The following is a 26957-nucleotide window of genomic DNA, read 5'->3' as shown; positions in this document are numbered from 1 at the left end:
CTTAAACTTGCTTTAAATCTGTTAAAAATAATCTGACATTTCGTACTGAGAAATGCAAAACAGTTGTCAAAACTTCTTTACACGGGAGAAAAACCATAAATTTTGACAGTGTCGAAGAATAAAATCAATTACATAATTGTATTTTGCATTTGATTTACCAAAAACGTTGAACGATAAAGTTTTACTTGGGACACCCTCTCGGGCTCAAAGTGTTATTGTTTTTTTTTTAATTTGTCAAAAACTGTAACTTTTAATTTTTATAAATATTTTGTATATTAACTACATATTAAGTAAGTAGGTACTCGAATTGATTTAAAGGTGTTAATAGCCGTCCATCTGAGCAAGTGCGGCATCCTGACTCACGCCTGAAGAATAACATCTGGATCTCGGTAGGCTGTATTTGCCTGTTGAACTGTCACTTTTGACATTTGATATAACAGTGTTCATGGCAAGGCTGACATAAGTACCGACAACTTTTCCAGAAGTCATGGCAGACTAACTGAAAAAATTATTTCGATCTTATGGTCTAATAAATCGAGCAATGTATTAGCAAAAATCGTCAAGTCGATTACCTTTACGTAAATTGAATGATGTCAATTACAAGTGAATAAAATTAAAATATTATTGGTCACATGACGCACAAATACACGTTTAATTCACCTTCACATGAAATGACGCACTTTGTTTAGACTCGACGAGATAAAAATCGAATTGTTCGGTATTGGAGGGTCCGAACGGTGTTAGATTTTTGGACGAACTATGAAGCAATGGTCGCATTGCTATGTATACGACGAAACACATTATTTATTTATGGCAAGAATTAATGACTGTACGGAATCAAGGTTAGACGTAGTCGGGGATAATTCAACGCAACTACATACAACACACTACTACTGCTCGAAAAACTATGCAAATGAACTACTTACTCTTCAGTGCAGACGGCGCTGGCGTAGACTCCGTCAACTGTAATACAGAACAAAAAAATATTACTATCACGCCATGTAATTTATTAATAAACAGATCGATAAATACAAAACAATGTGAATTCTGGTCCCCGACACCAATTATTACCGTTGATAGCACGTCATCGTCCTGTAAAGGGCGGTCACGTGACAAGGCAAGGATAATTAATTAATCGAATCGCATCGGCAATTAGTCTAGAATTTGACGCACTCACCTTGGTAAAAACAGGACTGAAGGCAAACTTATTATCGGGCTCTTTCCTGGGAGTTGCAGCGATGGCAGTGAGCGGACGTCGAACTTCGATCATTTCCTGAAAAAACGACTGTTTTAGGACAATCCAGATTCGAATTTGTTACACGGTCACTATTAGCAAGCAATTAATTACGACAAATCCGTAGGGCTTTAGTCCAAGTGTTTCGTTTGTGAACGGAACCGATCAAACGGTTTAAATAATTTCGTTTCTGGTACGAGAGACCAGTAAATATGCCAAGTGAAGTGACATTCATAAAGCGTGTAATGGCTTTTGTTAAATTATCGCCGTACAAACGGCGAACGGTTAATAAGTTTACTGAAGAGGATTGAGACGCTCCCGAATTGCATACAAAATTTTTCCGCCCATTTATTGATTTATTACTTCTCTTCTTTCTTTAAGTTCTAATGATCAATAAGATTGTCACGTACAGTTGTGAATCAATGTTTTACTTAAAAACCGACTCACTAGCGACTTCCTTTTAAGCGACAAAATAATTGCGCAACTCGGATCATACATGAAATAGTGTCACAGTTACCTTGAAAATGTTCTCCATATCTGTATTGGGTGTAGCGGAAGGCAAAGGTTCCCTCGGGCCAGCCGGAGGACCTTGATTCTGCAACAAGACATGTTGGTGCATTTACGTCCCCCATTGAAACATACATTACACACTAACGAGGATGTAAACTGACATTTGCTGAGATTTCGATTTCACCGATCGATCGTCTTCCTTTTTTTGTCAGAGATCATAAAACCTGCGAGAATAATTTATGGATTTGCGGTGGTAACTTCTCCAAGTTGATGCGCCGGTCAGATATTTTATTTTATTGAACGGCAAATTGACTGAATGTGAACAAGCAATTTAGAGAGACCGTCCGACTATGGGAAGGGCAATAAATCGTCGGATAGGAGACTCATAAACCGATAAATCTTCGCCGGTAGCGCCACTCTCTTTGGCCCGCATCCTATTTCGAATTGTAGGCGAGATAGCTATTTTATGTTTACTCACCTGTTCGAAAGTAGTATTGCGGGGATGATTGCGTGCGCCACTGTTGTGTAACCTGGAGGAGTTGCTGGACGGCAATAACGACGCCGACGAATTAGGCGACGACGGAGGTGGACCCTTTGCAGGAAGTATCCCGTTGGACCTATGCAAAACATACAAAAATTTTAGAAACACGATTCATAATTTTCGATGTACAGAAGACTCTTGATTATCCGGAAAATGTGGAGAGACATTATTTAGACCAAAATCTGAAAACCAAAATGTCGAGAAATAAAAAAAAAACTGTGGTCATGATGGGTGTTAAAGTCGAAGACCTGCAAATATCACAAAACACACTTATTTAACATTGCATCATTACGCGGTATAATTCCAAATGTTGTAAAAACCAACAAATTGTTTATTATGCATACACCTCTAATTAGTCCAAGTTTTGAATGCTTAATGCTTGTGTAATATGAATAAGACGGCGGATAATACATTAGTTCTAGATCAAAGAAAAATATATTAAATCATTCAGAAAACAAAAAGCTAATGGCACACCCATACGTGGAATGAAATGAACATACAAATCTCTTCAACATTATTTTTCATAATCGGGAAGTGTGTTCTTACAAAACGTCCAAAGATATTACTTTCTTTTACTTTTTAATTTGTCATCGACATTTCAGTTCATATTTTTTTACTTTAAACAATTAAATAATAACGCAATTCCCCACACATTCGAATAATCAAAAATCGACTGTAAAGACACAATCTCTTTACCAAACCTTAGTCCTTTTATGTACACACCATAACAGAAAAGACAAACATTTTACTTTGATTATTTAAGAAAATATGTAATCGAATAACAAAAGGAAAAATTCATAGAAGACACTGACTGAATAAAAGAGTGAAAATAAGTGAATAAAAATTTATCACCAAAATTGAGAATCATTCAAATCAAATGGAACAAGTAAGTAGTTATCTACAAATAAAAAGAACTACACACGAATATAACCATACAAGCCTTGGATTTTTGAGAATAGACAAGAAAGCTCTCAGAAGTGTTGACAGCATGACATATTCCGCAGAGTTCATAGAAATATATTCCCAAGCCGAAATTTCATTCGATTTGCACACAATTCGTGTCCGCATGGCTATAATAAAAAACCGAAATACCTGTGATTTGTGATGCCGCTGCCATGTTTGACCGGTTGACCTGGATATCCGCCTCTGCCTTCATAGGGCGGTTTCCCGTCGGCCGGTTTCACGTATCCGCCTCTTTGATGCTGGTGATGTATTTGATGGTGATGTGGTTTCTTGAATTCGGGACGAGATTCTGGTGACGGTTGTAGCCTCGACGATACTGCCGMCGAGGAAAGATTCGAYATGAACGGATTATGCCTCGAGCTCGGCCCGTTCGGTACGCCCGGACTTGGAGGGACTCCATCGACACCGATGAGTTCCTTCTGGTCCAAGAACGGCCTCAATCGCTGGAAATCGCCAAGTTTGCTCTGGATCTGCTGCGTGACGGGGTCCGAAGAGGACGGGTTCACCTGAAGACAACGACCTTCATCAGCATTCTATGCACAAACGTACAGAGTTTCTATTACGACGTTTACTCCGCGGATACGGCTCAATAATTCACCGGATTTAAATTAATTGTAAACAGTGGCGAGATTTTTGCCTTCCAGGATTAATTAAATTCTTTTTCCATTAAGAGTGCGACAAGGCCAAAGCAGTTAACTAACTTGTAGACCCCAGTCATGAAAATTATTACCGGGATAAAGCAACAAAAGCTCGAGAATTTCAAGCCAAGAAGGGCGGCGTTCAAGTTTTATGCCTCGTTCGAGATAATCATCATCCAATTTGAATTATCTCCTGTTTCTTGCACAAAAATTAATCCTTTGGCAGACGTTCAAAACCGCATAAACACGTCACTAGCTGCCAGAATTTCGGAAAATTATCAAAATTTAAAAAAGTGCTAAAAAATTACGATGGGCACAATTTCAAGAAATACGCCTCTGATAGTCGTATAGTGACTCGTTATACTAAAATGTACTCTGTCACCATCAAAGACTGTAAGATTTCTTTCTTTTTCTCACATAATTTATTACTCGCCTCGGATGACTTTCTGGAGTCAACCGTCAGACAAAATGAATCCGTTAAAGGTAACGTAACTAGTTTCCCATGCAACAGTTTATGTCTATCTTCACTTAAGAAAAAATAAACTCGACCTTCGTCAACCTCTTGAAAATTAATACCGGTGTCACGTCAATATTATCATCCCAACCTTAATTTTCTTAACACTCGGTTAAAAATTCTCCGTTGTAATAAATTTGCAATCTAAGTGGATAAAACAACACAAAGTTCCGTATTGTAATTAGCCCGAGTGAGCGAGGGTTGTATGCAAGCAGCGAACGTTTGCGTCTACTTTGACCTTTTGTCGTCTGGGGGTGTTCGTTAAATTCTCAGTAATAAACATTGGGGTCTATACGTGGGAGATAATTTCAACCCGAAAGCTTATATTTTGTGTAGGTACTAGGACAAACAGGAAGCTACCATATTCCGATCTACAAGGAACACAGCATGCGGTCACAACGATTTATCTATTTATACTGACGAACCGAGCAAATTAGATCGAAGAGAAGAATAAATTTGGATTGAGGTTGGCTCAGTTAAGTAACTTTCGAGATTAACTTCTTTAACATTTATCTTGGGAAGAAATAGACGAGTTGCTTGTGAGCGGAGGTCTATTCCAAGTTGTAAAATTTATAAAAAGAGTTGTAATACACGTTCTTCCACTATAAAGACAAGTTTTGTTTTGAGTCGGTGCTAGTTCAGTGTGCACGTGGTTGAATATGAGCAAAATTGTTACACTTTGACCGGCTGTAGAAAAAATCTAGTTTTTCTCTCTTGTATGGAAAATTTTACGACACAAGAGCGGCTGTTACTGAAGTGTCTTTTAAATGAGAAAGCGTAAACTAAAAAAAAAAATGTAATCAATGTAAAACAAACACGATGAAGTTTTTCTTCAGGCCCATAAACTCCCTATTACTCCAACTTTCCCAATTTTAGCCATTTCGGTATTAAATCGTTGCCGATTTATTTCCGAATGTTTCCCGAAAATTATATTCTCGTTACCTCTTCCGCATTTTCCCTTCTCTTTTTTTTAACCAGCCATAGCACTCCTCGAAATGTAAGATCGGCCCGAAGGTCTGGCACCGGACGTGCTCGGAATCACGTTCTTCCGTTCGTTCCATTGTTACATTTTCCACTTTGTATGCGTTACCTTATGCAGTTTATGTAACATTCGTTTCGTATATTTGTCGCCTAATAAAATGAAATTCCCTTGCTAAAACCAATTCTCGTGGAATAAACGACTAATCGGCCTCTATTTTCGTTCTTTTTTTGGCTCGCGAACTTTATGTTTTCGTTAATAACCCTGTTGACACTTGTCGTATGTTTAATTTTATATAGTAGCACATTCGCGGTGTATTAAATTACCGAAACTCAAGCGACATTGTAAATACAGCTTCCCATTTCTAATATCGACTGTGTAAATAATTCAGGATTTCGTTTTATTGGCCGACATTCTTTGGCGCTTGTTAAGCTAAACAAGCGACTCGATGAAATTTTCAATTCGCAGAAAAAAAATTGTTGATCAAATCGAGTTTTGTACCTGTCGGTAAAGTTCAGATTGAAATAGAACAATAGTTAATCGAAACCACCCCACATTGTATTTTATAAACGAGGGATGAACTCTCTATAAGAGATATGTCACGGGTCACTGACGCACCCATTCAGGTTTATTTATACACGGCACGCCATATCGACGCTACTAAAGTGAAAATTTCGCCATGATTGCCACCATTTTAATCAATGTCTGCTTTTCCCCTCTCCCGGATAGTTATTTTAAAAGTTGTTGTATGGTCGGTTATCTTAACAGAAAAAGAAAAAGGTCTCCGAGAAAAGTCGCAGTGAATTATGGATTTAGTCGACGAAGAAAACGTCGGCGATGATATCGACCGCAAAACATTGTAGACCCTTTTGATTTTATCATATTTATAGAAAGCAATTTGCCATGAGGTAGAACACTCATTTAGCTATTATCTACAGGCGAGATTATCGGTTTGTTGTTACTTAAACACTTATTTTTACACATCGATGAAATTACTTTATTTACAATATGGACTGTTTGATTAATGCTAAGTGCTCCGGTTTAACCGGATGTTTATGTCATCCAACCCGTTATTCATCCGAATGCATTCCTTATCGGTTTGAAAAAAGTCGTCGTTACTTCATCTTGCAATAAACAAATCTCCCCTGCGAATGCGTCAATAAGCAAATGACATCGCGTCGTTCGATCGTTATGCAAATTTCCGAAAGGAAAAATAAAACACACGAGATATAAATAATACAAAAATCGACGTCGGACCATCGCATAAAAAGCCGCTACAATCCTCGCCTGAAAAATCTGTAAAATAACGCGGCGAGTCCTTTGATAAATTGATCGCGATTCACCTGGGAAATAAACAGGGGGATTGTAATTCGCCAACACCGTACAAAGTTTTAATGAAATTACTAAAGCATCACGTGGTGTTTCTCTCTCTTTTCGTACCGTACTCGAGTGCAAGAAATGACCACACCAAGAACGATTATTTTCCAATTTCGCTGATAGCGGAAATCAAAATCATCGAGTGTGGAGAGGTTTGATCGGATCGACGATGATCACATGGATCACGGGCTGTGATAAGTCTATCATAATTTTCTGTTATGATAGAATATTACCGAGGTAAAGCTTGTCATATTTCACAATGAAATCTAATTTTTTTGAAATGTTGCATTAATTCTGTTCTCGTTCAAATTTTAATCAGTTAACGAGGTAAAATAAATCTTTCCATTAGGTCGGTACGAGCTGCATTGTTCTGTAAGCTGTTATAAACTCTACTGTTAATTAGCAAAATACAGATTAAAATGTCCAATTGAAAGAGACTTTATAGTGCCGAAAATAGAAATTTTTACAGAAAATATATAAATAGGTATGTACAATTTCATTTAATCTTAATTATGTTTTACTAGCAAAATATTACTCCTCAACAAATTCTAGCTAAATTACAAGTCAAAGGTCCCAACCAGAAGCACGAATCCTGAATCTCACTGTTGAATCTTCTTCTACATTTGACATTTGCTGTCACGCTCGTAATTTTCTAGTTCCAACCTTCAGTTTATAGCTTTTTATTGTAAATTTACCGAGCCACTAAGCTTTGTTTAAAAATTGCTGTGTTAGTGTGCGATTTCAAAAATGTCTTTTAGGCCACTAAGTAAGTTTTCAATAACCCAATACAACCCAAAACTAATCAATTCTCCAATTTCAGACAGTTTGCTAGGAGGGTGGTAACATTTGTAATTATGTTATACACCTAGTTTCACTAGGAAATGGGGGCGAAATGAACATTAATAAAATCCCTATAGACCCCTCAACTGTTTAATTAAGACAATATATTTCATATAAATATACAATATTTAAGTTTGATGCAAAAATTCTGATTTTTAAAATGGAACACAATTGAAATTGTTGTGACGACACAACCTTGAAAAGATCTAAATAAAACGATAATAAGAAACTAATTCTACCAACGGAACAAAAATATAAAGTAGGTTGCGCGTATCACGCTCAACAAATAAACAAGTAATTTATGAAATCATTGATTATTTATTTACTGCAAGTGGCAAACAAAACCGCATCTTGTGATCGACGTGAAACATACAAAAAACACCTACTCTATAAATGAAAAGTAACATTTYCATTAAATTGTTAAAAATTGTGCAAGATCCCAAGAGATGACGTTTTCCGTACATGACCTTCGAGAGGATCTAAATAAAACGATAACAAGAAGTTAATTCCATGACGGAAACTGGCAAATAACGAGCGATCATTGTTCGAAATCAATTCATTTCTTGTCGGCTTTCGCCACGTGAGAGGCAAACCTAAGATTTGATTGCCGTCCGAATGCCTGTTGCCGGGGTTACCATGACGCCGTTGAAGGCATCCGAAGTAAGGACGCCGCAGGAGCGTCGATTACGTATGCGCTTTGCCTTCACAGACGTCGATAATCGTCGCGACGCTCTTTTAACCAGACGACCAAATTTATACAAAATTCCGGGGACGCTCTTTCTCCCGTTTAATTGCGCGATTCAACACGTAGATATCACTGTCTATACACATACTCCGTCCGAACATTACAAAAATAAATGACCTTCAATTCGCGAAGCAACAAATAAAACGTTAGCTAATGCGAAGGTTGCAAGCAATTTCGCTCGGCGACGGCAATTTACTCTGCAGTTATGAATAATGAATTGCGTTTGAGAAGAAGATGATGCGCTACGATTGTATTCAAGAGGGTGATCTCTGATTGAGATTGGAACGATCGACCGTTTGCAGTCGAGATTCTGTCGAGTTGAGTGTTTCTTGATTGAATACGTTTAGTGACGACCACTTCCTCAAAGAATTCAAGGCAATATGAGCTTAGCCGGAAATACTACTTGCGCTGGTGCAACGCCAGCTTTTCTACCTTTTTTTTTAGTCAAATAAGATCCATCACGTGCGAACATTGAACCAATTTCGCTGTCTCAATTCAAAGCGGTTCTCGACTTTGAAGCACCACTCATATTCAAGCAATATAATTAGCTAAGTAATTAAAAAAAGAAATCTTAAAGACTGCTAAAACCTGATAGCTCAAAATAGTGGTAGTTCGTTGTAATAACAAATACTTCTACAGACTCTCAGAATTTGTAGGAAAAACATAAATCAAAATTTTTCAAGTAAATAGAAAAAAATTGTAGACCAAACAATATAACGTCCACTTGTATAAATGTCAATTGCTACGCTAACCAACATTCACTGCTTCAAAATGGCCATTATATGTTTATATTCGCAATTGAGATTTAGTAGAAGTAAAACAGATAGTTAACTTTTACCATTAAACAACTACAAACTATATTTTAGCATTTTAACAAAAATCAGAACTATTTAAACTTTTTATGCTATGACATACAAATTCTCTAATCAAAATTTCGTCTTTTTAAAATATTAATAATATGATAATATGATAACGTATAAGTTTTCAGTACTGTAGAGCCTGTTGCATCGACAAATCAATCCTACTGACGCTTTAGCGAAGTAGCTTCATTGTCTATTAACCACTGATAAAATCACAAGCTTTTTTAATACCTAATTATTATACAATGCCCTTTTTAAAATTATTCATTATGTCAAAATAAATAAAAAGGTCGTAAAAACTAAATCCGTTTTATTTCATATAACTGTAAATGAGAAAATTATGCAGAAAATTACAGGATATAATCCTCTTATGAAGTTACCTGCGTTAACAATTTTGAAAATAGTAACTATTAGTTCTTTAAAACCTTTACTTGATTAACACAATTTGTTACATTTTTATGAGTTGAAAGCATGAAATTAACAAATAACGAACTACTAATGAGTTATTGCAATGCTATCAAATATTCCAAAGCAAATAAGTAAAGCAGCTTTCAAAATCTAGATGGAATGTAGACTACCTATTGTTGTACAAAATGTAGTGATAAATGACTCCAAAATGCTAAAGTGAAAAGAAATCATTTTATGCTTATTAGTGTCTTTAACAACAAGATCTTGGAGAAACCTAAATTTCTTAATACCCAAAAAACCAAAGAAAATAACCGTCTAAACAAATATTATCAACTTGACTCAAATTTGCTACAGTCCAAACAAAAGCTGTTTTGTCTTTCAACAAAATGAGACGTTTTTAATTCTATCAAAAACCTCCCCACACATAAAATCATTGCATTTCGATGTTAGAGAAATACATAAGCGCATTAACCTCAATACCACCGAAAAATAAACAATATCGTTTCTGTGAAGTTAAATGAGGTAAAAGATTCGAAAACAAACAACAATGGCCTCCTCCACCTCCACTAACTTCTCCCCATCGAATCGATAATACAGGGAAGAGTCGCTTAGCACGTTGTTTTGCACGCGCCCAAAAGCGGCTCCACTTATTTTATTTTTGCCAGGATTTGACAGAACAAACAACTCGCGGACAAAATGAATTAACATAAGAGGGTGGTTTGATATTTTAAAAAAAATTCGCTTGGGAGTAACAAACGACCTAAAACTTTTAACAGAGCAATTACATTACCGAAACTTTCCACGTATTACGTCGCACAACGTCTAAACGCCCCCTAATAAAACCAACGAGGGTTTGCGGATTGCGCCAAATATAATTGCTCCAATTTCGCAAGCCGGCTTAACGTGACGTAATTAGTTATCCATAACGTAAATATCGATGTGAACGTCCGAAAAAACAGAACCGGGGTCGAATTTATTGAGAGGAAACACGCCACGACGGAAACACCCCGCCATACGCACGCGAAATGTTTACGTTTAAATTAAGAATCTCATGACAAATTGAGGATGCGAGCATAAAATTAACCACGAAGAGTTGTCTGTCGCTTGAGGCGAGCATTTTCCCAAAGTCAGACTACGATCGATCTCCGTTCGTTAATTGCATTTTTCAGCCGTTTAATTTAGTAATTGCTCGTTATGATGAGAAACTACAGATTCGACTCGATCAAGTTTAAATTTAGATTCTCAAAATAGGATAGAGAAGTTTGTCATTTGTAAACATGTTTACGCTTTTTGCAACAATTGTATCTAAAGGATTTAAAATATCGGAAAATTATTTTCTTAGTGAACAACAACTTCAACTTTCTCTGCGTTAATTGAGAAAGTCGACGATTACCATGTGAATGAGCCAACCGAATTACGCGAAAAATACGACAAATACCAGATAACCAAGYCACTCTWTCATTACAATTAATTTACATTACTTGTCTCACTYCTTTTATGTCCCAAATTCAATTCCTATTCAAGTAATCCGCCGATTTATTACGCGCTCTCTCACCGCATTGGGATGAATGAATGATTCAAGGGGAATTTTTTACAACTTACTCGGCGGTACAGGAATATTTTATTTAAATTGTCAAAAAAAAATTATTTAAAAAATATCTAAATGCCCCGAGCTTTTTTGTTGTCTTTAAAAAATTATATCCACAGGGTGAACCAACTAAGACTTTATGGATTTATCTTTGTAAGTACAAAAAATGTTCAGGATGGTTTTGAAATTATATATAAAAATTTGTAAAGTGTTGTTAGTTCATGATAATCATGTCATACAGACAAAAAAGTTTTGATAAACTCCGTAACTGAAAATAAAATACCTACAACTTACTGTTAACTCGTTCTGCACATACAACAGCATCTTATTTAGTCGTGACAAATAGACAAAAAATTGTTTTGTAAGTTTTTTAAAGCGTGTTTTATATAAAATTTTAAGTTAAAAAAAAATGTTACGTTAAAAAGGTAAGTATAAAATATGCACAATTTCAATCAGAAACTTTGTGATAGTGAGTTACTTTTTACGGTACCGGTGTGAGTTACAAAAAAAGTTGTTAGGTAAGACATTTTATTCTTCGACACTGTCAAAATTTACGGTTTTTCTCCCGTGTAAGGAAGTTTTGACAACGGTTTGGCATTTCTCAATACGAAACGTCAGATTATTTTTAACAGATTTAAAGCAAGTGTAAGCCTAATTCGAAAAATAAAATGTTGTATTCAACTCGTTTGAGTGTAAATCGGACGCTTTATTCCACCTCGTAGATGATAAACCACGAGTGTAACTAACGAGTAACGAGTGTAACCCACTCGGTGAAATAATCCGTCCGATTTACACTCAAACTCGTCGAATAAATAACTATTTCTTGTGCATGGCATGACCTAAAATTATTTAAAAATCGCCCTCTGCGCATTTAAAAAGTTAAAAAACTGATCCATTTTCCACTCAACAAATCAATAGAAATTAATTTTTTTCATCTTTCACTTTTTTTAGCTTAGAGCTTATATTTAATTAATTAGCAATACGTTTAAACTTCTAAACTAAAATGATTCATTAAAAGTTAATTCTTATTACTGAAACATCCTGTATACATAAATACATATTCTTTAATAAACGAACTGTTATCTGAAATGCATCAGAACCGGTGACAAAAGATCAAATTTTTTGTAAACATGAACATCATATTTTAAGATATAGTAGGTACCTTGCCAATAGGTTATCTTATCAAACAACCAAATCTAATCAGATTAGTAATAGTAATAGTATATAGGTAAATGGTGCTCCATTATTCATCTCATTGTCAATAAAATAATAATGTTTTAGATAGAAATATTTAATTTCATGCAATCGGCGTAACGCCAATATTTCAAGAATGAGTCACATCATGTTTAAAAAAATCCAAATATCCTGCGGGAAATTTAAGGAGAGTTGCATTAGTTTAATGCTTTGTCTTTGTAATTTTCCATTACAAAATAATACAATGATGACTCAAAAATCGCGGAAAGTCCAATAAAACCGAATTGTTATAAATTTCCCAAGAATAAAGAACATCCAATTTGAGCTTTCGTATATAGAAATGTAAAAATTTCCCCTTATAAACACATCCGGAATAAACCCTCTGCCAAATCGGGAAAGCGACTAATCCTCATTTCGAAGAGCAACGTCCTTGACGTGCGAAACTGAAAATACATTACGATTCGCGTAGGAGGGATGCATCATCATCCATGGTAGACGACGATAATGTACCGGGGTCAGTGTAATAGTACTCGGCTACTTATTACATAATTTCCGAAAAGTGCGATCGTAAACGAAGCATAAAACGTTAAATACGACACTGCTTTCAACTTACCCTTACGGGTGCTCCAAATAGAAAAGTCCCTTGATCGTCCACTTGCGAAGTCATCTGGGCCCGGGCCTGCCTCTCCCGCTCTCGCAGGCGGTCTCTCTCCACGCTGCAATAGAAACAAACACTCAACAAGTGCAATAAAACACAAGAGGCAACACACACACACACACGGACACCGACACGGAAAGCGCACAGAGGGCGTACCTCCCGGACAACTCACTACATATCGTCGGTGGGGATGGTTTTTACCCCGCAGGAATTACGTTTTAATCCGGGAACCGAGGACTTGCTTTAACACTTTTCACACAGACTCGGTGCCAAATAACTTTGTGTCAGACTTGGAGCCATGACGCGAACGATCCGACGTCACATTCTCGTTAACGAGAGGAGGAAGGAGGTGTGCGCGGGCCGGACTCCCAGAGGCGGCTCGTACACAACGCGTCAAAAATATACACAACACGATTCGAAAATTATGTGCGGCATCAACTGTGACACAAGAAATTTGGCCCAAAATGTAGCTTCTCCTACCAAAATTACAAAGCAAAAATTAGTGCAGAAAAAAAACAACACTCTGTATCTTAGTATCAATGCAAGAAATGTCCTCGACAAGAATCTTGTCATTCATCTATTGTGAACCATTAAATTGTGATTTTTTTTGAGGCGCCACTGGCAGATGTACACCGTGTGAGCGTAATACTGCCGCTCATACATGATACGCGTGACCCACCACCATCTTTGAGAAAAACAGATAACGAACGACAATGTTTTCGACAACAAATCATAACATACGTGAGAGTTCGAATTGTAGAGTGGGGTCATTATCTTTCAAAGCGTAATTCATCTAATAAAACAGTTTTGCTTCGGACTACCGACTTCAAAAGCCGTACCACAGGACATGAAAACGGGAAAAAATGAGTATAAAAATTTAACAAATATTTTATAATTAGAACGACGAAACTATACCAGTCTATAATTTCCGTTAATTGTTGCAAAAATTTTCCACACTCGTGCAATTATTTGTTATCAGTTGCTTTATAAAATGCACAATGAACGAGTGAATGAGCAAGTCTCTAATATTTATTATACAGGGAGTTTCCATAAACTGGAACGTCTTAAAGTAGGTCACATATGAGTGAACATATTTTCGTATTTTCTATTTCTGATTCGAGTTAATAATCAAAATCTGTGGCCGCCACTTTTGCCCTGCGTCTCCTTCTTGGATTTCTGTAGTAATTTAGAGTTCTAGACGTCTGGCAGCAGGTGTGTTCACCTTAGAACATCTGTTGGGCACATGCAAGACCGTCTGTTGAGGGCGCACTTAACGATTCAATCCACACGAGTCTCCCCTTTTTTCCTTATTACATTTCAGAGCCCCGCAACGGTTCATCGAATATCGAAGATATGATTGCAGTGGTTTGGTTACATCTACTTACGTATAGTTTAATTATCGCAATGAAAAGAAAGTGATTATCTACTGTTCACTCAAGTGGAGGAATTTGAATGGACCGTTATATGCATTTAAACATCATCTCTCACGCTAACGCCTAATTACCGCAAATGCGTTTACATTGTTATATGCTCGGACCTAACGACATTCCTGATTTTTTTAACGTCAAATTCGATCGATGTATCGATTAAATTTCTAATTACGTAACTATAATGGCCGTTCTGCGACAAGGTTGGATCGAGTTCCTGTGAAGAGATTTATGACGTGAAAGTCGATTGAAAAATTGTAACGGGTACTCATGATTTTACTTGATCAATCAAAATATTATCCGCTTCACGGACGTCGAAAAAATATTTAAATTGGGACGTGATAACTGTCACTTTCAGTAACTGCAAGAAAAATTATTCTTATCGCTTTATCGACGCGTTTTTACACTTACACACACATTAACTACTAACTACAGTCGCTCTTCCAAGAAATTATTACTTAAGTGCATCAACCGTGAGAAAAAAAACATTTTTACTCTATTTGATGTTTTACCCTACGATAAAATTATCCAAAGCAAATGAAATGCATGAAATTATGCATTCATCCTAGGAAAAACCTATGCTGTAGTTGCTAATAATAGAAGAGCAACATGTGTTACTAGATGCTAAAACAATGAGTCTTTTAATTTCATCACTAGATATACCAAGGTTTCAATTGAATTTCCTGTTGGGGAGTTTTTTAATCTAGGTACGAAAATTCGGTTATCCGCTACTTAATTTTCCCCAAAAGAATCTCCAAATTATCGTACTCTTTGGGTTAAAAGCAAAATTAATGTATTATTTTCAGCGAGTCGATCTTCGAAATTAATTACCTTGCGTTCACGGAGAAAAATGGAGCAAGAGAAACGTTAATTAATGAATTTTCTTTGAAAAGTTAAGATTACCGATACAAACACTGGTTCATTACAAATTTCGTGTCGTAAAATAGTCAATAATTTATAGATCCCTAAACCCTGATTTGAGATTCAAAACCGTCCATCCTTTTTCATGTAAATTTATTGACCCCGCGCACATATTTGTCTTGGTTGATTAACCTTGACTCTTGGATGTACCTAATATAAATCGGTAAACTAAGCCCTTATTATAAATTAGATTACTAAAGCCGATTTCGCGCAATAAATCCGATAAATCCCTGAAATTCTCACGGACTCTTAAAACCAATTTGCTTCGGCCTGTTATTAATCATAATCAATTCTGGAAAGAGCTTCCAAACACTTCTTGTCGAATTATTTACGTCGTGGGTCGTTTTGTGTTGTGAAAGCTCGGAACATCATCGCCTTACTTCCAGTGAGAGCGACAATGATATCGTCAACAATTTCATCTGACTCACGAGCAACCCTCGCGACAGTTTCGCTTTATCACGTCCGACAAGAAACAGCAACTTTTTACCAACCTTCGTATCGAATTTTCGATAAAATCACAACGACACGACTAAAATTAAATTTAGACCATATCGATGTTATCGATAAATTATCTATATTCTATACACTGATACCACCATTATGCTGTTATGCGTTGTATATGTTTACAAAAGGCAAATTATTATAACGGTCGTAACGGATGAGCGAGATTTTTTAAAAATTAACTCCTGTCTCTTTCCGACGTGCTGCAAAGTGGAAAACGAGCATTACGCCGATAATTTCCCTCTTACGTGTGTGCTTATCACGACAATGAAATAATACTTCCGGGCCACCAGCGGTCGCCCGTGTAAAAAGAAGAATTCACGCGTAATTTGCCTATTCAATAAATAAGTAAATAAACAACACTCTAATGATAATTAATAACAATCGATAGAAAAACCGTCAATTACTTAAATTTTATCGTTTTTAAAATTAAAGCTAAATATATTTTATACATTTCCAACGTTTTAACGAGCCGTATTTATTTAAACATGAACATGCACATTCAACAGGTGATGAGGCGATAATGGTTTAATTATGTGGCCACCAAGATCAGCAGATTTGAAGCCACTTATCTTTTTATAAAGATTTATAATGCTAAATGTTTTATAATTCGTGGATTACACGATAAACGCCGACACACGCTAGGATATAACCAAACGATTAACATCTTAATACTCCTGCAAGTTCTCCGGAAACACCACTAAACCGAAAGGAGCTGTTTCCCTTCTCTTTTTTACACTTGGAATTTTTGATAAGATACATATCAAGATTTCAACATAATTATCGTCAAAGTTACTACCTGATACAAAATATAGGTAAGTAAAATATAATCGGTAACAATAAGTTCATAACTCACATAGAAAAGTATCATTAAATAATAACACCTAACAATAATGTSTGATGTTTCATATCCTTTTSACAAGYTTTCGCGATTTTCGCTTTTAAAAATACTACCAACAGTAATCTAAAATTAAAATAGTCAGTCATAATTGAAGAAGTCTAAAGTATTCAATCAAACCACCACCAGTTCAAAAGTATTCAAGTGATTCATCCTGACAGCAATGAATACAAGTACAAATAAACTTTGATTTATAAATTCCTCTAATGCGTATAACATCCTTAAAAATGCAACGGACAGTTTCCCTGAATTGTGACAAATTAATTCCTCATTTACGATCTAACGGTGATTTAAAATTATTATAGCAAGTGGAGTGAGAACAAATTACTCTCTTTATCCAATATTTCTATAGCGAATATCAATAAGATAATGAAAATGAAAGTAAAATTGTCAAAAAATTCGCGTCATTTTTCCTGCGGGTATACTCAAACACGTCTACTACGTGAGGCAGATCAGTTCCAATTAAGCGACTCAACTACTTTTTCGCTGATATATTTATATGCAAAAAAGTTGCAAGAGACTAGCATTGATGTGAAACAAAAATGATAGCAAAACGGTTATTTGTCTTATTAATATTTTCTAAATACCTATAATATTATGCGGTTATGAGTTGGTTGTTTTATTTGTTTCTCGTTTATATTCTTTGTAATCTCATCGTGAAAACGGAAACTGAAACGAGTTCTTCCTTTTATTTCGCACTCATTTATCACCACAAGTTGTTAAGTTTCCCGCTGTTTTACTTTTAATGAAAATTAGATTTTCTCAAAAAAAAAAACATCTTCCAATTTTTGTTCGCCAATGGTTGAAAAAGTCATTCAACAGGTCCATCATATTGCTGTCAATGTGACCAGTAGATAAAGAAATCGAAACTGGTCCCTCTAAACCTTTGATGGCTGTTTTTTTCCGGTTGCTGTGGGCGGCTTTAACATTACAGGGTTTACATAAACTACTGTCAACATTAACGAGGAGTATAAGTGGTTTCATTGCACGCATCTTAATCAGCTGCTGAGGGCAGGTGCTGGAGCTTCCTGACTCCCGAAGCTAATTCCTTCTCCTTCTCTTATTAACTCTTAATTAGCGCCACGAGCATGTTCGTCGTCTTCTTTTACATGTGACAGGCGTTAATGGATGGTTTTTCGTTTCTCGCCACATATTGATCGACGAAGAATAGTTCCGCTAGTTATCACGACTCTATGCAGTACACCCACTCCACCTCTCCCTCCCATTAACATAATGCAGGCGAAATAACGTTGTAAATGCAAGGAAACTGTTCCGATACCGACACCGACTTCGTTAAATATGTTAATTTTATTCAARAATCCAATTATTACGATTTGGAGGTCAAGACGATTTTTGTTGTTTGAAGCAATGTGATGATGGTGGATGGAAAAGAACAAGAAAGCACGTACGCCATCAGAGTTCATCGTCCGGTATAGCAATCTGTCTCAATTAATTTTGATGCAAGTTAGGATCAAATCATGAGCTTTAACCACGTATTTGCAAAAAAAAGCAATGACAAAGCGTCATTAATACATGATAATTTATTTATTAATTAAAAATTCGATGCGCCCATGACATAAATCAACAAAAAAATAAACAATAACTGCACTATTCACCTGAATCCGTTTCGAAACCTTTCCATAAATATGACAAACCATGTTTGTGAAACTTTCAAAGAAAAAATACTCGACTCAATATATTTTTAGCTTGGTAAGATTTAAAAAAAATAACATAATGCTCAAATATATTCAAAGTAAAAAAATAAAGCGCAGCGACTATGTCTTCAAACGTGCATTCATCTTGTTGTACTAAACAAAAAAAAAGAACTTCATAAATCATTTGACATGATGTGATATGATTTAATGAAAAAACAATGGAAGAAAAGCGTAGGTCTTTTAATATGTTAATAACATAGCATCTAAGGCCATACAAACAGAATAAATTTCTATTGTGTTAAAAGTTGTTTCAAATGATGAAGTTTTTATAAGTAGAGAAAAGAAACTAGTACTTTTTATTAAACTATTGTATTATTTTAATCACACTCACAAAATGAAAAGTAAGTGTGATAATTTCCATTGTTTATAAATGTGGGTGGGTATCCATACCTACTTGATTTTTCAATCCACTTTATCACAAGTTTTTTCCCTTAAATCAAAATTTTTATTCGAAATGTGCAGACACGTCAAATATTATAATTTTTATACCAGCAATTGGGAATTTAATTTTTTTAATTTGGCTTAAGCTCACAGTAAATCTGAATTTTTCCCGACTCCCTATCGCTGTTTTTCCCTTTTAGATGCTTCCTGTGGCCTTCTGTTTTAGTAATTCCATCTTAATTTGACTAAATTGGTTAAAAAAAAATAAAACCACCTTGATTACTAAACCATAAATTAATAAATAAATAATTAAATAACAAAATAAAACAATCGTTTATAATTACCGTAATAAATATCGCTTTGTTTGAGTTTTACAAGTATCTGCTTTAATAATGTTCACATTCCCGATTCATATTAAAATACAAAATTAGTAATAAAATTTGAACTCACAATGTGATAATTTATGTAATTTGTTAACAAATATAATAGGTATTAAAATTTAAAGCGTATTGGTATAAAACAGCGGCCTTCAGAATACATAATACTCGCTTAAGGGATGATTTTAGGTTGGTCCGATGTTATCTATAATTTTTTAATTAAGAAAAGTAAATATGTAGAAAAGTAAACATGATGTCAGGGAAAAGACTCATCGAGTATGCTGATGAGAATCAAGATTAAAAATTCTGATGGGAAAAATTCTGCCATGAAAATATTTTATCGTCATTTGATTGCATAAAATAAACCACAATGTTTTTCTTTTCTTAATTAAGACCCACCTATTAACTAAACACCTGGTATATCCAACGCAAATACTTAATTATCATAAAGAACAAATAAAGGACGACTGGAAATCGCTTCATTACAATAACAGGACAACAAAACTATTTCACCGACGCTCGTTTGACCCCATTTTTACATTCAAGATTTAGTTATTCAAGAGGAAAATAACCAAACTCAATACATACAAAGAAAACACTTTTTCCTCGTAAACTGTGCCAAATATCCTTAAAAACCTGACGTGTTAATCGATATCGAAAACACTAAAATTCACTTTTACACCGTCCCTCCCGGGGGCCATCATCCATTATGCAAACGGTACGATCGGTATATTAAAAACTTGTTAATTTCAACGATTAATAATGATCGGACGTGGCCTCCGAGATATTCATTTTGATGCCGTTTGAATAATTTATGTCGAAGAGGAAGTATCTCCTACAGACAGGTAAAGCACGACATTTACGTTCCGTTATTTTCGTCTATTGTAAAAAGGTTTGATTGAGACACCCGCCGATTTCAAAACACTCATTTCAATGCGTCGTTGTTCCCTTTCATGTACGACTTAAAAATAGCCACCCGTTAAAATTAGAATTGCATGGGGGAACGATGAAATTGGGGTGCTTCCTCGAGACGTCCACATTCGAGAATGTTCAAAAACGAGCTCAAAATCTCGTTTAATAAACAAGAAAATTTCAATATGCACGTCCACTCGCACCGAGTTTTATCAGTGACGTTCATGTATGGAAAAATAAACTCAAACAATTATTCATTTCCGCTTGTACCAATTCGCATTACGTAAATTAAGGTTGATGCTCGATTTGAGCATTCCCAATCAAAACAATTGAATAATTGAGGCCTTTAATTTTTCGCCTTTTTTAACCCACATGATGTGGGTGGCAAAAAAGTAGCAATAGTCAGTCAATATTTTGAAATAAAAGATTTATACGAAACTTCCGAATAAACAAGCAGAAGACTTAAATCACCACTCTCTCTCTCTCTCTCGACTCATCAAAAGTGATCAACAACTGTCAGCTCTTGCTGTTCCATGACAGTTTAAGTCCCACCACAATTGTTATACAGCCTAGTTCAATGCTAATACACCAAATACCAACCAGTAGCTCATTAAATAATAATAACCAAATAAACTGAGATGAAATACTAAGTGTTTGACGAGAAATACCAAAATGTACTGACAATATCTCCCACTAATGTTTACCACCAGTTGCCTTTGTAAAAATCAGTAAACAACATAATGAAGTACTCTTGTATAAACTTTCTGGAAGTTCGTAAAGTCATTTCGTTATAAACTTAACTTCCATACTTATCAACCGATACTTGTTCAAATTGTGCATTTTTGGCAAATATCCAAAGAATAACTAATCGGTTTAGTTGCATCATCAATGTGAAAATAAGACAGCGATGGTTCGACGTGAAAATATTATCATAATAATTATCACTTTTGATAAACATCAACTTGCGTCCAACAAAGTAAATATTATGTAAAATTTGCCATTGGGGACAATTTTTTTTTATAATCTAGGAACTCTTAAACAATAAAAATATTGGTAACAAATAATTATCAATTTTTACTGATGCATTGTGAGTATTGTGACTATATTATAATCTTATCAGGAAAAGTAAACAAACTTATCATAAAACCCGTTTAAATATTGAGTGTGTAAGAAAGTTATTTCGAATCAGAACCCTTTCTCGTCGACCTTGAGAGTCGGCAATTTTGACAACAAAGGTAAAGTGGCCATCAACAGATAACTCTAAAAATTTTTCCTGAAAACATTTACTTGAAAGTAAACCTCGTCATTTCGATAGGTGAAACATGAAATAAACCCGTCGAAACCGCCCTTCTTTTTTTACCTGCGCCCCTCAATACGTTACAATTTAAAAATTCAGTTCGTCCTTGCGAAGATACGATGAGTTTCGACACGAACACACAACCACAATCCTCGTAGATTTTCAACCTAATCGATAACAAGTGGCAACAACAACATACCCGAAGTGTCCTTCCGTTTGTTTATGTTACACTTGTTGACTTGTAACGCAAAATTCACTTCCCGCTGCCAATTGAAAAGTATGCCATCGGTGGCCTAGGGTTCCATGTCAATGGCCATCAAGATAAAAACTGAGAAGAGACGATGAACCACCAGCAGGTCGAAAAGAGAGGGGCGTTTTACGGCCATTATAAACACGCTGTGCGAAACTTTACCCTCTCTTTGGTGGTCACGTTGTTGGACCTTTCTTCGAAAATGTCAACGGGATAGGTTCACGGACCAGGTGGAAAGATTTTCGTTACGAGCGACATTATCGAGCGCTACGACATGATGATGCGAAAAGGGGTTGAAAACGACGAAACAGCAACGGCGATTAGTTACACCAAACTCGACTTAATCTCGCTTAATGTCGTTAATACACCAGATAAATTAGACAAAAATTAAATCCTAATAAAGCAAATAAATTACACAAAAAACTGATCATACAAATAAAAGACAAAAAATTAACATTTTTCAAAAGTAAAAAAAAACAACTGGATACATATTGACTACTATTTCAAATAACAAAAACAATTTTAGATAAGAAATAAAGTAACGACTAAACAAACAATGTAAAAATTATGGGTATTCAAAATATAATTAAATATGTATTGACTATATTTAGAAAAATTAATTTAAAAATTATTTGCTGCTATTTCTGCATCTTTAAAATCCGACACTGCAGTTTGTTGAAAATGGTTTTCTATACTTTAGAGTACTGAAATAGTTATTAACGAATTACAGTATTTATTAATCTCGCAAATTATGTATTTTTTATGTGGAACAAAAATAAAGTTGAATTTTCCCCTATTATGTGTTACCAAAAACTACATTTTGTGTTCATAGAAATAAACTAAACAATCGAGCAAATACACCATCAAGAACATATATAAAATTGTTTGTTTATTAACCAAATTAGCAATTAATTTTTAATTCCTTAAAATAGTTTGAAGCAAGCGTGGCAGGCAGTAAATAATGTTAATTTTTTTCTTCTTCTTCTAGTGTAGTTTTTCCAAATATCTTCCAAATTCAAGTTTCTTAACTGAACAGAATTTTAATTAAAATCTCCGAGTAATAACACGAAGGGAATTAGTTTATTAATCGTCGATTATTAAATATGCACTTCTCGGATCGATACTAATCCCGAAATGGAAACTTGACTGTGATCATAAATTCAGTACACAATGGGACTCGGAATAAAATGACAAGATTTATCGCTGTTTAGTCGGTCTAGGGTGAAAAAAATTGGGGTGGGTTCATCCGTCTGCTATCAGGTAGAGAGAAAAGTGTGTTTTTTTTTTCACCTACAACTTTACACATTTTAAATTGGAGGAAATTCGAGCGTGGAAATTTTCATTTCTCCCATGCTCACATCTATCACTGCTTTGAATATATTAATGTAATTAACGTTAAAGGAATCCGTGTGGGTGTTCGTTGCTTGTTTCAGTAATGTCATCATTATGTTAAATACGTGCCTAGAAACGACTAGATCTGCAACGATTATCTCGTTTGATTAATCAAAAACTTCTCTCATCTTTTGTTCCATCTTATTACGCAATAGAAATTTTTACTCATTTTAAATAGTATTTAATTTGAAACGTCAGTCATTCAAACCAATTGATTCCGTTTGGGGCTTAAAAGGTTCTCAATTTTAAGAAAACTGTGAAGACTTTGCATCTCTCATAAAATCTAAACCACGTTCATATAAACCGCACGTAACCTGAATAAAGTGATCAGCAATCGAGGCCCGACAGGTCGATACTGAAGATGGAAGGTCTGTTAAACGTGACCTACACGAAAATTACAAAGCGAAAACAGAAAACACAACCTCAACATTCCTTATCAACTTATCACAAACCGAGAAAACAAATGAATAAACCCGTCAGAATACATAGAGTCCAAATAAAATGATTGTGGTTTGTTTCTATGCAGACAATGAATGGAATAACCCCAAGTTCTGAGTGACCTTTTCATAAATTTGAATTACAAATACAAGTGTCAAATCAACTAAACCGGAAATATTTTCTTCTTGAAACTAATCCGAGATAATTCAAATTCTAATACTGACTACTTAAACGTCGTACTTTCCCTCCACTTTAATTACTTACTGATAAAAATTGTAACCAAGTGAAAGCTAAGACGCGACAAAATAATTCAAACAAATTGTACAACTTTGTAGTAAATCTTGGACAAATTGGGAATTGGCACATGCAAACACTAATGTAATTCGAGTCCGTTTAAGAGAAAGCTTCCCAAAAACTCATTAAAACATTTCAAAAACACCTAAAGTCTACTTTGATTCGATGTAACTTGTAGAATGTTTTCGAAATCAGTAATTCTTCTGACCTTTCTTTGCTCAAATCCACTGAATCATTTTAATTTTGTTTGTATTGACAATATTTGAAAAATATGCAAAGTCCTAACTAATGGCCCAACTAATTGCTTCTTAAATATTAAACTGTTATTCCTGCAAGTACCAAATTTAATCCCAACAGTTACATTACTCATCTAGTCCAGCAATTCTGACAATTAGTGTTTCCGTGACAAAAACACGTAATTTCCTGGGAAGTAAATACAACCTACAATCAATTTCTTGCATTAAGTTTACATTTTTTAATGTGTAATATTACTCCAGATGTTATTACAGGTGTGTCAAAGAAAAATAATAATATTTACATGGAATTTTCCAGTTTAATATAGCTCTTTTTCCACTTTGATATATAGCGGAAACAAAATTTGAGAGATGGGACAATACAAAGTCATCTAATCAGTTTGAATTTATCAAAAAATCAGTAAAATTTTCTTATCACTAGCAGTGTCACTAAATTTTTATCGAATAAATATTAACTTTATTGAAAGTCGTAATGTGACTGATTTTCGTTTAACAAAATTATGTAGTAAAAGCCCTGTCAACTGGCGTTGGTAACCCGCGAAGTACATCAATTTTTATTTTCCTTTGTATTTCTTGTACATATTCTAATAGTACATTTTCCTCGTATAAACTAGTTTTTGACGTAAAATTAATAAAAATGACCCGTGAACTAATAAGAATGCTAAATGTTCACGTATACCACTACACACAAGTATTTTTTCAGTAACTTTATTACATTTGATAGGTACATACATGTTTTTTATTTAAAATTTAGGTCTTATCAAAAAGACCAAGGCGATCATATTTGCGTGTAACACACCTACCAAAAATAACATTTCATCTTGTCACCTTCAAAAATTATGTCCTTGCTTTTAAACTTACAGTTTTTCGACCAAAACGAGTAATAATTTGAGAAATTTAATCGATCGCGCAAAAATTCTCAACGCTAACGAGAAACCGACAATGTGCCATTATGGACAAAGTTCCGGATGTCAATTACTATTAACTTATGCTTCCTGTTAACAAAGAACTTGGGTAGTTACGTGCACGTTATGACGATGCATGATTATCGGTCGAAATTGGGCTTTATCGTTTACCGGCTGTAATAACGGCACAAGTTTAAAAAATAATAATAATAATAACCATAAATGAAATGTCTCAACAGTACAGGTGTCCGACAACTGGGGAAATTCAGACTTTACTCGTTTTGTTATTATTTTGCATATTTTTAATTATGCAAGCAGATCTCCAAATTCTTCTAACCAGAACATCTGCTATAATTTACTAATCAATAACCATGGTGTTGACTCTTATAGTTCTTATATCCTCTATTCTATAAAGACTTGAACGAATTATAAATTATTGTAAGAAAAAAAGTAACATCCTCTTTTAATTATTTAAAACATCCAAATTATTGAAAATAAATTAACGATTTTTGTCCGCAATCTTTATATTGATTAAGAAAAAACAATGGACTTTGAATTTTGATATAGATAAGATTGAAAAAAAAAAAGTGTAAAATGTGTTTCTTCCATTTTATCAAATTTTTTTTTGTCATTGTTGCCATCTTTTACTCAGCTATACAAATGACACATGTTTTTGACAATCCTGGTCAGAGTCACAATATTCTCGTATCAACAAGAAATTACTACTTAGGATTTAGGAATATTCGTTAACCGTTAACAGGTTGCCGTAAATTTGGTTAGGTTGGTTTCTGGTGACAAACAAAAGATATCGTAACTAGCGTCAAAATATGGGTTAAGAAACTTGTCAGATTGTATGGATAATTCAATTGATAGTTGACAGCAAGTTGACAGAATACGTCAACTCTCAACAACAAGAAGTAACCAACCCTAGACATTCAAAATTACTTCTGAAAATTGTAGTTACAAACAACATATAATTTTCCTTAAAGTCCAAATCCTAGGTGGTAATTTCTTGTTTACAAATCTGTACCTCTGTCAATGACATATTATGTACACTTGGTTGCAAAAAAATCGGAAAATGTCAAAGCATAAAAATGTCAGATCTTTATAATATTTATCCATAGTTTGAACATGGCTGAATTCTAAAAGGTTAAGTTAGAACTGACAGTTAATCTGTAGTACTCACTACTCATTGGATTTTCACGTAAGTACTTTACTAATTGATTACCATGATTTGCATTTGATGCTCTCGGCATTTAAGTGCGACATTGCAAAAAAAAATATTTGAATGCGACATATGATAAATTGATAACTAAATTGACAAGGACAAAACCTGTTTCAATCTAAATAAAATTATATTTTCCGTTTTTATTGCAACCAACTGTACTCGTATATGACAATTAAACAATTATAGGTTTTACCTCTACTATTCCCCACGAAAAAACAATACAACGCCATAATAATAATTCATTTTGAAGCTATTTATATTAAAAATTTAATTTCACAATTTATTTAGGAAAAACATGACATACATTGATGGACAGTGAATTTCGTACACCTAATTTCCGTGAATTCACAAAAATTCACTGTAGTCTGTGCTTTATTGTCATGATAATTGACATTCAAATACGAATTGTCAAATTTAATCAAATTCGAACATGAAGGTACAAGAAGGTATGTCTCAAAGACGTGTCTCTATATTTTTGGGCTACCATTTCAAAGGACAAAAGTAAAAAGTAGCAAGAAGTATCGAGTATTCTGTTAACATGACAAATGTTAATCAAAATTCTGAAACAAGGTTAGGAAAACCTAAAGACTAATTTACACTTTTAATCTGTCAGGGAAATTGGGTGGACGAAATTCACTGTCCATCACTATAGACAGTTCAGGTTGGAAAGTGGTCACTTCCTTATCAGTTTTCGGGTTGGGAAGTGGCCATTTCTGTC

General features: G+C 34.7%; 1 protein-coding gene across 7 annotated transcripts in view; it reads right to left on the bottom strand.

The window, feature by feature from the left end:
* LOC123004848 (AF4/FMR2 family member lilli) overlaps positions 1-26957 on the bottom strand; it is a 78130-nt gene that overhangs the window by 11113 nt on the left and 40060 nt on the right. For 5 of the 7 annotated variants that reach the window (XM_044398324.1, XM_044398321.1, XM_044398322.1 and 2 more), the window contains exons 2-7: positions 13005-13107; positions 3378-3754; positions 2223-2361; positions 1752-1829; positions 1178-1273; positions 927-963 (exon numbers count right to left, since the gene is read on the bottom strand). In XM_044398324.1, coding sequence (XP_044254259.1) covers positions 927-963; positions 1178-1273; positions 1752-1829; positions 2223-2361; positions 3378-3754; positions 13005-13107 — 830 coding nt within the window. Of the gene's footprint in view, positions 1-926; positions 964-1177; positions 1274-1751; positions 1830-2222; positions 2362-3377; positions 3755-13004; positions 13108-13205; positions 13384-26957 lie in introns of those variants that run through there. The other 2 variants (XM_044398326.1, XM_044398328.1) reach the window with 2 other exon arrangements.

This window comes from Tribolium madens, unplaced genomic scaffold, assembly GCF_015345945.1.
Source record: "Tribolium madens isolate multiple individuals breed KSU strain unplaced genomic scaffold, Tmad_KSU_1.1 Scaffold_20;HRSCAF=117;Tcas5.2_LG4, whole genome shotgun sequence".
Taxonomy (NCBI): Eukaryota; Metazoa; Arthropoda; class Insecta; order Coleoptera; family Tenebrionidae; genus Tribolium; species Tribolium madens.
Note: the sequence above shows the minus strand (reverse complement) of the source record. Positions and strands in the feature narration are given on the sequence as shown.